Raw genomic sequence first — 14,891 nt, forward strand, 5'->3', positions numbered from 1 at the left:
CGATCATCCAGCCAGAGAAAATCACGAAGACTGTGTTTCTTTCATAAGTTTTCTATTCTCTGAATTCAAGTGAAAAATGCGATCGTCCCCAAGACCATACAGTCAAAAGCTAAAGAATGGTGTGTGAAACAAAGGAAACCTACAGAAAAGGAGACAAAACTTTCAAATGAAAGAGGAAAACCGTGTTAAAGCTCTAGGGAGAGAAATTGACCAGCATTGCGCATGTTTTTTCGGTGATATTTCGCTTTTTTTGCTGATAAAAGGTACTCGCCTAAATTGGCCAAAGTTAACGAATGGCGGTTTTGAAATATCGCCGAAAAGCAGATCGACCACATGCAACGCCCCAAAAAAACGCACCGCTTAGAATTGGCCGTTGGGCAAACCCGTACTCTGGGTGGAAAAAAAAATGCCTGTAAACAGCCTGCGTTGAAACGGTAGATATGAAGTCCTACAAAAAAGGTAAGTTGAAGTTTTTATTTTTTAATTTTAATTCAGCGATTCATTAGTTAAATATATAGAGAATGTTTTCTGATTGTTTATTTTCTGATTTTGCAATTTTTTTTGTGTTTTCTCCCCTCCCAAGGCCTGTATTTTTGGCAGTGATAGGCCTCGGGCTAAAGTTGGCTAGGACTGTGGTTTCCACCATGAATCCTCGTGCAATACTGATTTTTATCATCGGGCGCACTTTTTTTCCAATATTACCCCCTTAAAAAATGACAACGTTTTTTGTGGTATTTTTGCCGTAAAATAACAGGAACAAACCGCTATCACCAAAAACTGAATTTCTAGCCCCTTTTCTCTTAACTTATGTTTAGTAACCAGACTGTTGTTAAAGCCTCAAGATATGTTTAATTAGTAATTGCTGACTTTCTAAGAGAAAGTTTAACAGTGTCTAACTTATTGATGTTTTATGTTTACACTTTCTCACCTTTTCTCTGGCAGCCTTATGGCACCTCTTATAACCGAATATGACAAGCAGATGCAAAAAATGAGTGAACAGTTGCATTGTCACCAAGTAAGAATACCTGAGCTTTGCTTTGTTTTAAAAATTGGTGATTTCCTTAAAGTTTTTAAATCTACTTTCTTGCAACATCTATTTTTAAAAATGTAACAGATCCATAGGAATGAGATGAAGTTAAAGCTTGAAGATGTTGTAAGAGAAAATGAAAGGTGAGATTATCCTACTTGTAAGTTTATAATTATTATAAACTGTAGGCAGGTACTGATTTTTTTTCTTCAGTAACGTGTGTCTCTGAATTGATGCAGATTAAAATATAAAATGTGAATCGTGCATTGGCATGTAAAATCACTTTAGCATTTCTGATTAAATTTTTTCAAAGATGCTGAACGGTGTAATGGGCTCAAGTGCTATACTTTCGTCTCCTGAGATTTTCCGGTGATGTCCGCCTCTGTTTTCACCCTGGTGGGGCGGCAATGGTGGCGGTGAGCTCTTCTTGGTGGGCGGTTAGCTTCCAGCGCCACGCGGGGGATTTTGGGGCCTGTTTTGCGGGGGCGAGGAGCAGTACCGCCCAGAAGAGTTGAGCCGGTGTGTAACGCCCCCTGGTTGCGACACCGGCTCGCTTTTTGACTCTTGCTCGACCCATACGTCCTGCAGTCCTGTGAAAACGGGCGGTCCGACCTATACCAGCTGCATTGAGGTAAGTAATGTCCACCTCGGGTAAGTGTGATTGTTTTTTCTTTTACTTTTTTTTGCGATTTATGTTGTGGTGGCATGGCTATGTATTGGGAATGTCCCTGGTGTTTTTTTCCCAGGTTTTTTTTTTCTCTCCAGGCGCCTCGGAGCGCTCTGAGGCCAGCTGTTTGGCTCGGGATTTTCGCATGCTCAGCTGGCTTAGTGCCCCAAGAGATGCCTACAACGCCTCCCTTAGCGCTCCACCCCACACGGGGCCGAGCTGCCCAATTTTGCTGACTGTTCCCGAGCGCAAACTTTACCGCCCCGTCGCCATTACCGCCCCGAAATGAGCAAAGCCGAAAATCTAGCCACTTGCTTTTAACAAACCCAGACATATGGGATAAAAGTTTAAATTTTTGTCTTTCCCACCCCTGAAAGTGCTGATTTTGTCCATGGTAGGGTTCTAATGGAGGTGCTGATCGCCATTCAATAAACTCAGCCAAGTAGCCATTCATCATGTGTCAGCAGGCCAATACACAGTGCAGGGCATTGCAGTCAAGCCCAATCCTGTCCTCACTGGATATTCACAAGTACACTTTCTAGCATTGTTCACCACATAGTTGAACCCAAGTTCATTTTCTCCTTCCCCAACCCGGAGGTACTGGGCCAATTGTCCATTTGGTGTTCTGGCCAACAGTGATGTAAATTGGAGACTGAACCCAGGGCCTTTTGATTGGTATATTGTCTTACTACACCTACTTAGTAGGTATTAGTGCTTTTACCTACTAAGTCATTGAGTGCATTAATGTTGTGAGTGGTTCTGGACTTGGACCTGCAGTTTTCTGGACCAAATTAAATCTTTCTGGCAAACTCACTGTGCATAACAGACAATTTATGCAAATTACAGATTGAAGCGCCCTTATCTGGAACCCTCGGGACTTGGCCTGTTTTGGATAAGGGTTTTTTCCGGACGAGGGGTAGTCACATTAAATTGGATGGTACAGGTACTGAGCAAGGGGATATCAGGGCTGGCTGGCTTGGGCTGGGAATGTGGCAGAGAGATTTGGGGGGGGTGGGTGTGGATCGCAGTGTCAGGCCAGCGATTTCGGGAGTTGGCAGCGAGGAAGAGCTTCAATTTGTTCATGTCGGAGTTCTACGCGTGCGCCACCCGGTGGCCGGGAATGGTTCCGGACGAGGGGTGGTTCTGGATAAGGGAGTTCTGGATAAGGGAAGTTCAACCTGTATTATGAAATTAGTTGGCTATAGCTTGTCCCAAAATTAGGTATTACACTATTTTCTAACTGGTCCACTTATAATTGGATGTGCTGCAGGTTGCATGCAGAGTTACAGAAGACCATTGAAAAACAGTTGGAGTCGCTACCTTCTGGTGCAGGTATTGCTGACGTTGACTTTACAGAAGAAGAAGTGGTGAGAAGCCTAAAGGAACAGTTACATCTAGCCAATAGGGTAGGTGTTGAGGAACAAGGTGACACACTTCCCAACCTACAATGATGTTTCGAACAGTGGCCCTGAAATCCCAGCCTCGCCAGGTCTGTACGGAATGCGGCGAGGCCTCGCAAAAACCGGTTTTCGGCGTGCAATGCGCATGCGCCGAAAACCAGCTTTTCCGATCAGTCTAGATATCTCTTGACTAGATCTTCCGCATCCATGGGAGAAGGACATCCGTGTGGGCGAGATTGGGCTATTTGCCCACCTTTTGCCCAGCGAATATCCTTCAAACTCTTACGCCTGGTAAAAGCAGGTACCGAGCCTACTTTCACCAGGGTAAGAATTTTAAAAGATATAAAAATTAAATTTAAAACACATTTTTATAGTAAAAATCCTGTCCACTAAGGTAAGTTTATTTTAAACCCTATTAAAACACTTTTTTTTTTAAATCCCCCCCAATTTTTTTTTCTAAAACATTCAATTAACTTTAATTTCAATTAATTTTAAGTATGTGAGATGGTTTTTAAAATTATTTTGTGTTTGAGTGTTTTGGGGGGTTATTCTCATTGATAGTAACGGGAACTCGTAAAATCGGATTTACAATTAATATCAATGCAAATACTGTATCGTGATTGGTGGTGCAGACCCACGTGACTCCAGCTTCTCCGTCCGTATCTCGAAGACGTTGACGTGCTGGAAAAGCGACTGGAATCCCAGGCGCCTCTGGGACCACCAGATACTTTCATAGAGAAATTTCGGGTCAGAGGTGTTCGTCCGAAAGAAGCCTCCAACCGGAGTTTCAGGGTCATTATTTTAACATTCAAAAACATTTTTTATAACCTTCATGACAGAACTGCTACAGTCACAACAATATTGAAAGAGGGGTTTGACTGAAGCACAAAAGTATAGCCTTAAGATTTAGTCCTCTGGAAGCTGGAATATTGCACAAGCAATGTACCATAGTGTGGAACTGAAGTCACATGTAAGCCATAAGATAAGGGTGACTGGTTCCATTAGTTTAAAAATGCTAAGCTGAACATGAATGAACCAATTGGGTTTTTATGAAAATCTGGCACCATTCATGGTTATTTTTCTCGTGCTATCCCACAATTTACCGGAATTATTGATTTCAATTTCAAACTTGCCATTGTGTGATTTGAACTCTGGGTTACTAGTCCAGTACCATAGCAACTAGGCTACTGTAATGTATTCATGATTGGACACTCATCTAGTCGGAGGACCATAAATCATTAATTTATTGATGTAAATGAAAGCTCTAAGTGTGTTTTCAAATGGAAAAGACTCATCTCCCTTCGTGTTTTTTTTTCTGAAAGTGCTAAGCTGAACATGTGCATGATTAGAAATCTGTCTGATTTACAGTACAACTGTGTTATTGTCACAAAAATAGAAATCCAAATATGATTTTAATGAACAGTTCTTAGTTTGCATGGTTCCATACTCCCAAGCACGTGCACAGTGGGGAAGATTAAAGTTCATAGTAACATGATTATTTGAAGATGGAATATCATGTATGAGGGATTAAGTTGCTTTGCAAAGATTTCAGGCTTGCTGTGTTCTATTCACTAAATGTGTTTTATTTGTGAAACTAATGTCTGTTAATGAAGTGTTTGATAATTTGGATAACACTGTACATTGGGTCCTTGTTTAAAGATCAGCAGGGGTAAACATCATTTAACTAGTTATCCTATGTGATGGAAAGCTTGAATTTAGATTGAGGGAGCACATTAAAATTATAAAAGTTTTATCAGCGACTCAAAGAAGCAAAATGGTATTATGTCAAGCATACTAATTAGAAGCTTAAGATCAAAAATAAAGCATTTCCTTAAATTTAATCCGAAATATTCAACAACAACTTGCATTTATATAGCGCATTTAATGTAGCAAAACATCCCAAGGCGCTTAACAAGAGCGATATCAATGAAAGCATTTTTGACACCGAGCCACAGAAGGAGCAATCAGGACAGATGATAGGTTTTAAGGAACATCGTAAAGGAGGTGAAGAGGTTTAGGGAGGAAATTCCAGAACTTGGGGCCAAGGCAGCTGAAAGCACGGGCGCCAATGGTGGAGTGATTAAAATTGGTTTTAATCCTACGCAACTGTTTATAAATTTCCCTTTCTAGTTGTAGCCTAATTCATGGAACAATATATGAAAAGTACACTGTGTCTTCTTGACCTAACTTTCTATATGCCTGGTTGTTTTGTATTTTGATTTTTTAAATATTTTAAATAAGGACTGCATTGATGCAAACCACCTTCTTCACCATGAATTTGAAGCAGAGGTAACTATGTGCAAGTACCATCCCTTATTGGTGCTTAGAGTTCTTGGGCCTCAAATAATTTTTCACTCTGTCCAATATGCCATCCTTGACTATCGTAAATCTCTGTGCATCCATGCCAGACCTCACATCTGATAGTAGAGCCACTTACTTATACTTTTGGTATTGAGGACTGGTAAGTTTATCCACCCTACATTCCTCCTGGTACCTCTGAAAGAAAGAAAGGGCTCACATTAAAATAGCACCATATGTCCATATGAAGTCCCAAAACAATTCACAAACAATTGATCAGTTTTGAAGGGTAGTCACCAATGTTCCTGTGCAGCGCTCCAGGGAACCCGTGTAGCCGGCTAGATGACTTCAATGTAAAAACCGCGCACGGCGGTATTTTGAATAGCCCATGCAGCTCCTTAAAGGACCATTATTTTGCTCATATTTTGTATTTTTCTCTTTTGTTGGTTGTTTTTATGCTCCAGGTTTTTAAGATCTCATTCGGATTATAATTTTACTGTAATGAATAAGATTAGTGAATTAGTAAAAAGACTTCAGTAAATTACTCGAGCTGACTGAGCACAGAAACTGCAAGTCATCTCTGAAATTTCAATTTCCATATCAGCCTTTAGCTTAAATCAAACACGCTGTCATTTACAGTCCATAACTGCTGCCATTCTAGATTTCGTTGCTGATGGAAAATTACTTTCCTAACAGGTCTGTCTTGCATTTTAGGAAAAAGACCTAGCCTTGGAGTTATGGCAGTCAGTTGCACAAGCTTTAGATCGAACACAGCAGATGTATCAAGATCACGTGTCAGAGGCTCAGAATCATGTCTTTGGCCAACAACAGCAGAAAGTATGATGTCCTTAACCTTTTGATATTTCACAGAGTCGAATGAACATTATTTTTCTGTTGTAGAAATGTACGGAGCGCTTTGCCTCATTTATATAAAGTAGCTGTTAACTAGTACTTGATAAATTACATTCTTCTGAGAACCACCCCCGAGTCATAACTCTTTGGTATTTTTGTTCCAGGAACAGATGGCGCAATTCCAACAACTTACTCAGCAGCTTCAACTGGCCAATCAAAAACTAAAAATGGTAAGGCAAAACATCTGGAAAATGCTCAAGTAGTATTTAACTCGACCTTCGATTTCACATCCTGAACAGTATGGAAAATAATTCTGTAAATTATATTGGTTGTAATCATTTTTTACTTGATAAATTGTATTCCAAGAGCTTATGATGACCAACTTATCTCACTAGCCAATTTAATAGCTTTAGTGCCAATCTATTTTTTTGTCAAGTGCTAGCTTGGCTTAGTAGTCAAATATTGCCCCCGAGTCAACAACATTTATATGGCGTCTTTAACATAGTTAAATATCCCAAGGCATTTCAGGGCACCCTATCATAACCCAGGAGTCTTTGCCAACGGCAAGGGCTTCCACTCCCTCAATGTGCAACTGGTCTGCAACCTTGGAAGATCATCATATATGTGTGTGCCAAATTACCTGGCAACTGCCATAACTCTTTCATCCATCACCAGTCCACCCTTCCTCAGCTCTTCACTCCTCCGAACAGACTTTCCGACTGGCTGGTTGGAGACTAGGGCTATTTACTGAAGATTTGGCTCATGACACATTTGAGGAGGCAAATACTGAGGCCGAGGAGAGATATAACGAAAGCCACATTTCCACCAGATGTGCCATAGAGCAGACAATAGGCATGCTGAAAATGCGCTTCAGATGCCTTGACAGATCTGGAGGAGCCCTTCAGTACGCACCAGCCACGGGCTCCAGAATTATCATGGTCTACTGCACCCAAAGAAAGAAAGACTCGCATCTGTATAGCATCTTTCACGACCACCGGACATCTCAAAGTGCTTTACAGCCATTGAAATACTTTTGAAATGTAGTCACTGTTGTAATGGGGGAAACATAGCGTCTACACAACATAGTGCAGCAACAAGGATTAGCGCTGCATGAGGAACAAGGCACTGAGTGCACAGCCTCTTCAGAGGAGGAGGAGCGTCAGCTGGAAGTCGAGGAATAGCTGGAGCTGGAGGAACCTGTGGCCCAGATCCCACCAGAACCTGAGCACATTGCTGCCTGGGAGGTCATGGATGGCCTCCTCATGGCCAGATTTACTTAACTTTACACAGTACATCCATATGGCTGTGACATGCTGTGCCAGGTTGGCACCATCCCACAGCAACATCATAAAGGATCCCTACAATGACCAACCCATTGCTTTCACACTGACCATCATTGCTGGAGGTAACGTTTTGACTAACCATTCACTGCAACTCACTAAGCCACTTCCAAAGGTGCACACAAATTTGTCCAAGACCGGAAAGTGTTCAGAATAAAGATTTCAATGTTTAACAACACATTAGCAGAAACGACATGAATATTGGCAAAACTGCCTCCCCTTGTGTGTTGTTAGTTGGTATGATTGGACAAGGATGAGGATTTTATGGTTGAGATCACATAAACGGAAACTTGACATTAACGCTGAATAAAAGACCTAAATGGCTACCCTTGCGAATCTACTTGTATGTCACATTTCTCTTATGCATGCTTCTACAAGGTGCTACTCCTGTGACTTCAGCAGAGTTAGAGGCAGCCTGCTTACTTCCCTGCTGCGACTGCTTAGACACTCTTGGCAGATGCCCTCTGGATTTTGGTGCCTGTGATGGTCCCGCCAAAGTCTGATTTTCCTGCGACTGTACAAACTCAGCCATCACTGTCCGATAAAGCATCTGGGACTCTGACTGAGGGGGTGGCAATGGGGGAGAAGTGTAAGCGCTTTGAGAGGAGTCCCCACTTCCATATCCTCTCTCGCCATCGTCCTTCTCATGGGCCACCTGCACTTCCCTGCTAACTAGGAGGTGGAGAGCACCTTGCTGCACATCAGTGGGGCCTTGAGGACCCACATCTACACTGACATCAGTCCTAGAGAGGAGGTCTATAAGCCTCTACTATTTATTCTCCATAGATAGCATGTGCTCATTTGAGTGGCACATTAGCTGCTTCAGGCATGTGGCCATTCTTTCCATGGGAGAGCCTACAGTCACCTTTGACATTGTGGTGCTCATGTTGGAGATGGACTCCTCCATTCTCTGAATATTTTCAGACATTGCAGTCACAAAATCTGTCAGAGCCCCCTGTACTTGTTCCCGCACTTCCAGGATCGCCCTGTGGTGAGGAGTCTCCACTGCTGTCCCTGTCTCCACTATCTGCTCATGCTCACTTGTGACTTGTGACAGACCAGGTGACAACACTACTCTATCTCGCATGGTGCTGGGTGTGCTCATGTCTGGTGACGCTGCGCCCTCAGAGGCTGGTGGTCCTCTGAGAAGTCATCTTCCTCTTCTTCCTGGACAGTGTAGGGGACCCTTGATGGACCTGTGAGAGAGTAAAGAGATGAGTTAGATATGTCACATGAAGAATGGGTACAGATACCATCATGCACAGGGGGCTTGATAAGGTGGATACAGAGAGGATGTTTCCACTGATGGGGGAGACTAGAACTAGTGGGCATGATCTTAGAATAACGGGCTGCCCATTTAAAACAGCGATGAGGAGGAATTTCTTCTCTGAAGGATGTAAATCTGTGGAATTCGCTGCCTCAGAGAGCTGTGGAAGCTGGGCCATTGAATAAATTTAAGACAGAAATAGATAGTTTCTTAAACGATAAGGGGATAAGGTGTTATGAAGAGCGGGCGGGGAAGTGGAGCTGAGTCCATGATCAGATCAGCCATGATCTTATTGAATGGCGGAGCAGACTCGAGGGGCCGTATGGTGGTCTCCTGTTCCTATTTCTTATGTTCTTATGATGACCGTTCCGTGGCTGATGACATCAGAATCCGTATGAGTGACTGATGTATGATGTGCCATTCTGTCACCTGGTTGCTCAGATGCCTCCATCTCTCCGTCTCCCACCTCCAGTTGCTCAGCGACTTACAATACTTCTAATACAGTCTCCTCTGCTGGTGTGAGGGTCGCAAATGATGGAGGGCCACCTCCAGTTCTCTCACTCTTTCTGTGTGCTCTCGTTTGCTGCAAGGAGGGAAAGAAAAGACGGTTGAGTGAGAGTGATGGAATGAGTGTAAGTAATGGATGAGTTACATCGTTAGAGGGAGACTTTGATGGAGTGGGGTGGGCTTCCTTGTGTGTTGTTAGTTGGTATGATTGCATTAGGATGCGGGTGAGTGTGAGGAGCGGCTCGTAAGATGGGAATGTGAGAATGTCGAGAGAGAAGGATGGGTGGAGATGCAATGTATGTTGCTGTGAGTAAGGATGTGCAGGAGCAAGGTTGGGAAGGCAGAATGATGGGGATGTGATGAGAGGCACAGCAGGATGAAGTTGAACGTGGCTTTGTACTCACCTTTCCTGATCTAATGAGATCATTAAAACATTTCTGGCACTGCACCCAAGTCCTCCTCAACACATCCCTGATCATCTCCTCTGCAATTTGGAGCCAGGCTCTCTTTGTCTCCTGAGTAGGTCTCTTCAGCCCATTTGAGGGGAAGCGGACCTCTAAGTGCTCTGACTCCGTCCACAAGTATATGGAGGGAGTCATCGGAGAACCTGGGTGCAACTCTCTCTGTCTCTGTGCTATCATGTTTCCAAGTGTTTGGAACAATCAAAACCTCCAGTGCAGTGATTATACACTCCTAGATGTACCTTCAAATGCAATGTGGCCATGGCTCCTTTAAATATCCCAGCTGAAAACATATTTTCAGACCCGCACCATTTAATTGGGCGGGTTTAATAGGCCCCATTAGCTCAAAGTCGATTTCTGCAGCGAGATGGAAGCAAAAACGGGGTCGTGACCTGCCACGCCAACCGCCTACACCTGACCCGCCCAAGTAAAGACAATTCCGGCCTTAAATCTCTCCACTTCTCCACCTTTAAGATACTCCTTAAAATATACCTTTTTGACCAAGCTTTTCACTTGTCCTAATGTCTCCTTCTTTGGCTTAATGTCAGCTTTTTTGTTGGATTAAGTTTCTGTGAAGCTCCTTGGGATGTTTTACTACGTTAAAGGTGCCATATAAATACAAGTTGTTGTTGAGCATATAATCTTGGCTTGCACTGATGCTGTCTTTCGGATGTGACATTAAACCAAGGTCCCATCTGCCTGTGCAAGTGGTGGTGAAAGATCTCAGGGCACTTTTTTTGAAGAAGAACAGGAAGTTCTCCCAGTGTTTTGGTTAATATTCATACCTCAACCAACATTACCAACTGGACTAACTAGTCATTAATTGCTGCTGTTTGAGGGACCTTATGTGCACAATTTGCCTACAAAATAGTAAATGCACATCAAAAGCAATGTGTTACCTGTTTTGGGACATTCTGCGGATGAAAAGACATTAAATAAATACAAGATCTTTCCTCTTATAGACTACTGCAAACAGAATTATTTCTTCCTACTTTTATTTCAACAAAAGTAGATGTAGACTGAAGTACTTAATAGCAATATCATTTGTACATTTGAACTGAGTAAAGATATCTATTGTTGTGCAGTGGAATATAATAATGCAAATGCTGATAAAAGCTGTGTAATCTTTTGATATTAAGAAAATTTGAGTCTGGAACTCTTGAATAAATAAAAATAGCTTTAGTGCTGTTTTTGTTTCTGCATTATTTTATTATTTTTTGAATGAAGCAGTCTACTTTGTTCTTTAAATAGCACAGAGATTTTGCCTTTTCCTTAACGTGTCATAGGTTATTAATCCATCATATGAGCCTAGAAATGTACAACATAGCTTTTTCTTCTTCCTGTTTTAAACAGACTAATCAGCAGTTTCTGAATACAGTGACTGAGCAGAATTTGGAACTAGAGCAACACCACAAAGAGTTGAGGTATGTATAATCTCGTCTTAAACCAGGTGTTCCATCATATTCAGAATCGAGTGCACACATTTTCAGAAAATATTACAGTAAATGTTTACCAGTATTCAAAAATTACCCAACAAATAAATCTATTAAAAGGAATAATCACAAATACCAGAAATCTGAAATAAAAATCAGCTATGTTGGAATTGCATGCTATGTGAAATAGCTTGACATTTCAGGGGTGACCCTTCATTACAACCATTAGCCGATCTGTGGACTTTCAGATGCCGATGGGCATGCTGTGCATTTCCAGTCAGTTTTGTTTTTGTTTCAAATATAAGCAGGTATTGTAAACTGCCATTTCTTGAGTTTCTTCCAAAGGATTTCCAAAGACCTGTTCTCAAAATTGCTGTGCAAGAATATGTCAGTTTCCATGTGATCTGTGTTGCATTTTACACCTGGAGGCAAAATTCTGCAACGTGGAAAGTTTTCTGACAAAAGAACACAGCGAAACAGCCATCTGCATGGGTCACTTGTCTACCTGTTGGGGTTGAATGTCAAAAGTTTCCAACAACTGTTTCCAGTATTGGAAACAAGCTTTTGGGGGAGGGGAAAATACTTCACTAATTGGTAAACCGGTCCAATTAAGTCCAGCTCAGTTGGCACTAAGTGGATGGAGCCTTCCTAAATCCTGTCTTATAGCACACCAACAATTCTTGGAGAAAGACCCTATGTTAAGTGTAGCAAAGAATAGCGGAACAGTTTATTTTATTGAGTACCTTGGTCAACAAGTTTCTACTTTAGCCAGTTGTTGATGCAACACCTTTATGGATGTCGGAGATACAGTATTGAGCTCTGAAATAGAGGTCTCGGAGATGAATGTTTAATCCTGTCCAGCCTCTCTTCCACCATGACGTGCATGATGGCTACAACATGGTCCATGTAGCACTTTTTTTACATACTCAGTTTGAAGCTTGCTCGACTGATCTCTATACCTACCATTATAGATAGATTTTTGGAGTCTAGGGGAATCAAGGGATATGGAGATCGGGCGGGAAAGTGGAGTTGGTCAATCAGCCATGATCTTATTGAATGGCGGAGCAGGCTCGAAGGGCTGTAGGGCCTACTCCTGCTCCTGCTTCTTATGTTCTTTATTATCTCAGACCCCTCATTTGTCTGATTCCGCAGTGCAACCAGTGAAAGATTCAGCTCTTGCAGCTTTGATTGTTCTTAAGCTGATAACTTACTTGGTTTGTGAAGATGCAGGTAATTCTGTCTATCTTCTGGATGCCTGGTACCATAGTGAGCATCTTCTGATTGTATGATGCAGTTGTGCTCTGAACCTACAGCACAGAAACAGACCATTTGGCCCAACTGGTCATGTTCATGCTCCACACGAGCCTCCTCCCACCCCTCTTCATCTAATTTGCATAATCTTCTATTCCTTTCTCGCACATGTGCTTATCTAGCTTCCCCTTAATGCATCATGCAATTCACCTCTTGTAGTCACGAGTTACGCATTGTAACTACTCTCTGGATATAGAAGTTTCTCCTGAATTCCCTATTGGATTTATTAGCAACTATGTTATATTTATGTCCTTTACTTTTGGTCTTCCCCACAAATGGAAACATCTGTATGGTCCTTGTTTTGCGGAACAAAGGTAGATAGTGTTTGGTTACTGTATAGATTGTACATCAAAAATGTCTAAATAATTGCATACCTACTCTACAGTAGATGTATTGATAATGGCAGTCAATGTTAATTATGAACTATATGGGAAACAGTAAAATAACAAAGGTACTTACTGTATCATATGTTAACCTTTGTCACCCACTTGTGATTTTCTAGGCCAAGCCATGATCTAATTGAATGGTAGAACAGGCTCGATTGGCTGAATGCCATACTCCAGTTTCTATGTTCCTAATAGAAATATGAAGCACAAAATTATTAAAGTTGATGAAATGTGTTAAAATATATTATGCCAAAGTGTAGCATAACATCTTTTCCATAATTTGTGCCTATTAAAATCAAAAGCCCTTCGAGTTTCCAGAAAAATTCTGTTCGTTAACGGAGATCTACCTAGACATGAATAATACCACAGCTATCTTGTTCAGTTAGTAAGAAACACCTGTTATTTACATTAATGCTGTCATTAGCAATTTAAATCAGTGACCCAAGCTGATCTGGGTTCAGAAGTTACCATCTGCTTCTTCAATTAAAAATTAAACAAGACAAATTTCCAAATCTGTAATAGTACTGCAAGATATTGTGACCCATTCTGCTCACAATATCAGTCTTACTTTTTAATGTTAATTACCTTAATAACATTTAACAAAGAATGTACCTGGATTTATAAAGCATGTGTGTCATGTCCTTAGCATAGCTCAAAAGTGCTTTACAACCAACTTTTGAAATAGTCACTGTTGCTATGTAGGCAAATGTGGCACCCAATACACATGGTGAAGTCCCTCAAACAGCAACCGAGACAATCTTTCTTTTGGTTGAGGGAAGAACATCGACCAAGCTGTCCTGACCGAGATCATTTACATCCACCTGAACAGGCAGACAGGGCCTTGGTTTAACGTCTCATCCAAAAGACGGCACAATCAACAAGGCAACATTCCCTCAGTACTTCACTGAAGTGTCAGCTTAGAGTATATCCTGAAGTGGGGCTTGAACCCATGGCCTTCTGACTCAAAGGAGAGTGATGTTAACTAAACGAAGCTGACGCTTAATCAACATAATCTATGTTCTATTGCATATAACAGTTGTAGAAACTGTTCATTTTTGTTTGTACAGGAAAGCAAAACTGGACCTCCGAACAGCAACCTTGAAAGTGGAGGAAATGAACAAAATGATGCAAAGTATGCAAGAAGACATGCAGAGAAATGTATGTAAATATTCTGTACTTGAGGTACAAAATGACTAGAAGATTTATATATCTGCATGTTGTCTTGAATAAGGAAACTCATGCAGCAGAGAAGTCTATGTTGCAGTTTCAAATTTCTTGTTTTAAATAAATGCTGTTCCTTTGAAAGCAGTGCTCATCCTGTGAAGTTTTCAAAGTCAAATAGAATTCAGATATTTTTATTGTGTAGGTCACTGTGCAGCACCCCATTGATCTCTATGCAGTGTGGTTTCCTTTTCTATTTAAAATGAGTAAAACAGAAAAAATTCTGTTTTGCTGTAAGCTGCCTGCTATAGGAGAATAGGACCATAGCAATGCTGCTATCAAAGAATAAATATATCACCCTAATGTTCAATTGGGTCAGGTTGCTAGTGACGTGCTGGAAGTATGCATGTATAAGGAAAACCCAAAGATATTTCATAAATACAAAAAGAGAAAGAAGATAACTGAAGAAAGAGTAGGGCCTATTAGAGACCAAAAAGGAAGCTTGTGTGTGGAGGCGGAAGACGTGGGTATGGTTCTCAATGAATACTTTGCGTCTGTCTTCACAAAATAGAGGGACGATGCAGACATCGTCAGTTAAGGAATATGAACTATTAAGATGAGAGAAACATAGTATGAGAGGAAGTATTAAAGGGTTTGAAAGTAGATAAATCGGCAGGTCCGGATGAAATGTATCCCAGGCTGTTAAGAGAAGCAAGGGAGGAAATAGCAGAGGCTCTGACCATAATTTTTCAATCCTCTCTGGCTACAGGTGTGGTGCTGG

General features: G+C 41.5%; 1 protein-coding gene across 7 annotated transcripts in view; it reads left to right on the forward strand.

Annotated features, from left to right (window-relative positions):
• sclt1 (sodium channel and clathrin linker 1) overlaps positions 1 to 14,891 on the forward strand; it is a 111,899-nt gene that overhangs the window by 21,415 nt on the left and 75,593 nt on the right. For all 7 annotated transcript variants that reach the window (XM_070872185.1, XM_070872186.1, XM_070872187.1 and 4 more), the window contains 7 exons: positions 943 to 1,015; positions 1,115 to 1,170; positions 2,965 to 3,100; positions 6,107 to 6,229; positions 6,409 to 6,474; positions 11,173 to 11,243; positions 14,017 to 14,107. In XM_070872185.1, the coding sequence (XP_070728286.1) occupies positions 943 to 1,015; positions 1,115 to 1,170; positions 2,965 to 3,100; positions 6,107 to 6,229; positions 6,409 to 6,474; positions 11,173 to 11,243; positions 14,017 to 14,107 (616 nt within the window). The remainder of the gene's footprint in view (positions 1 to 942; positions 1,016 to 1,114; positions 1,171 to 2,964; positions 3,101 to 6,106; positions 6,230 to 6,408; positions 6,475 to 11,172; positions 11,244 to 14,016; positions 14,108 to 14,891) is intronic.

The sequence above is a fragment of the Pristiophorus japonicus genome, chromosome 2 (assembly GCF_044704955.1).
Source record: "Pristiophorus japonicus isolate sPriJap1 chromosome 2, sPriJap1.hap1, whole genome shotgun sequence".
NCBI classification, from domain to species: Eukaryota; Metazoa; Chordata; class Chondrichthyes; family Pristiophoridae; genus Pristiophorus; species Pristiophorus japonicus.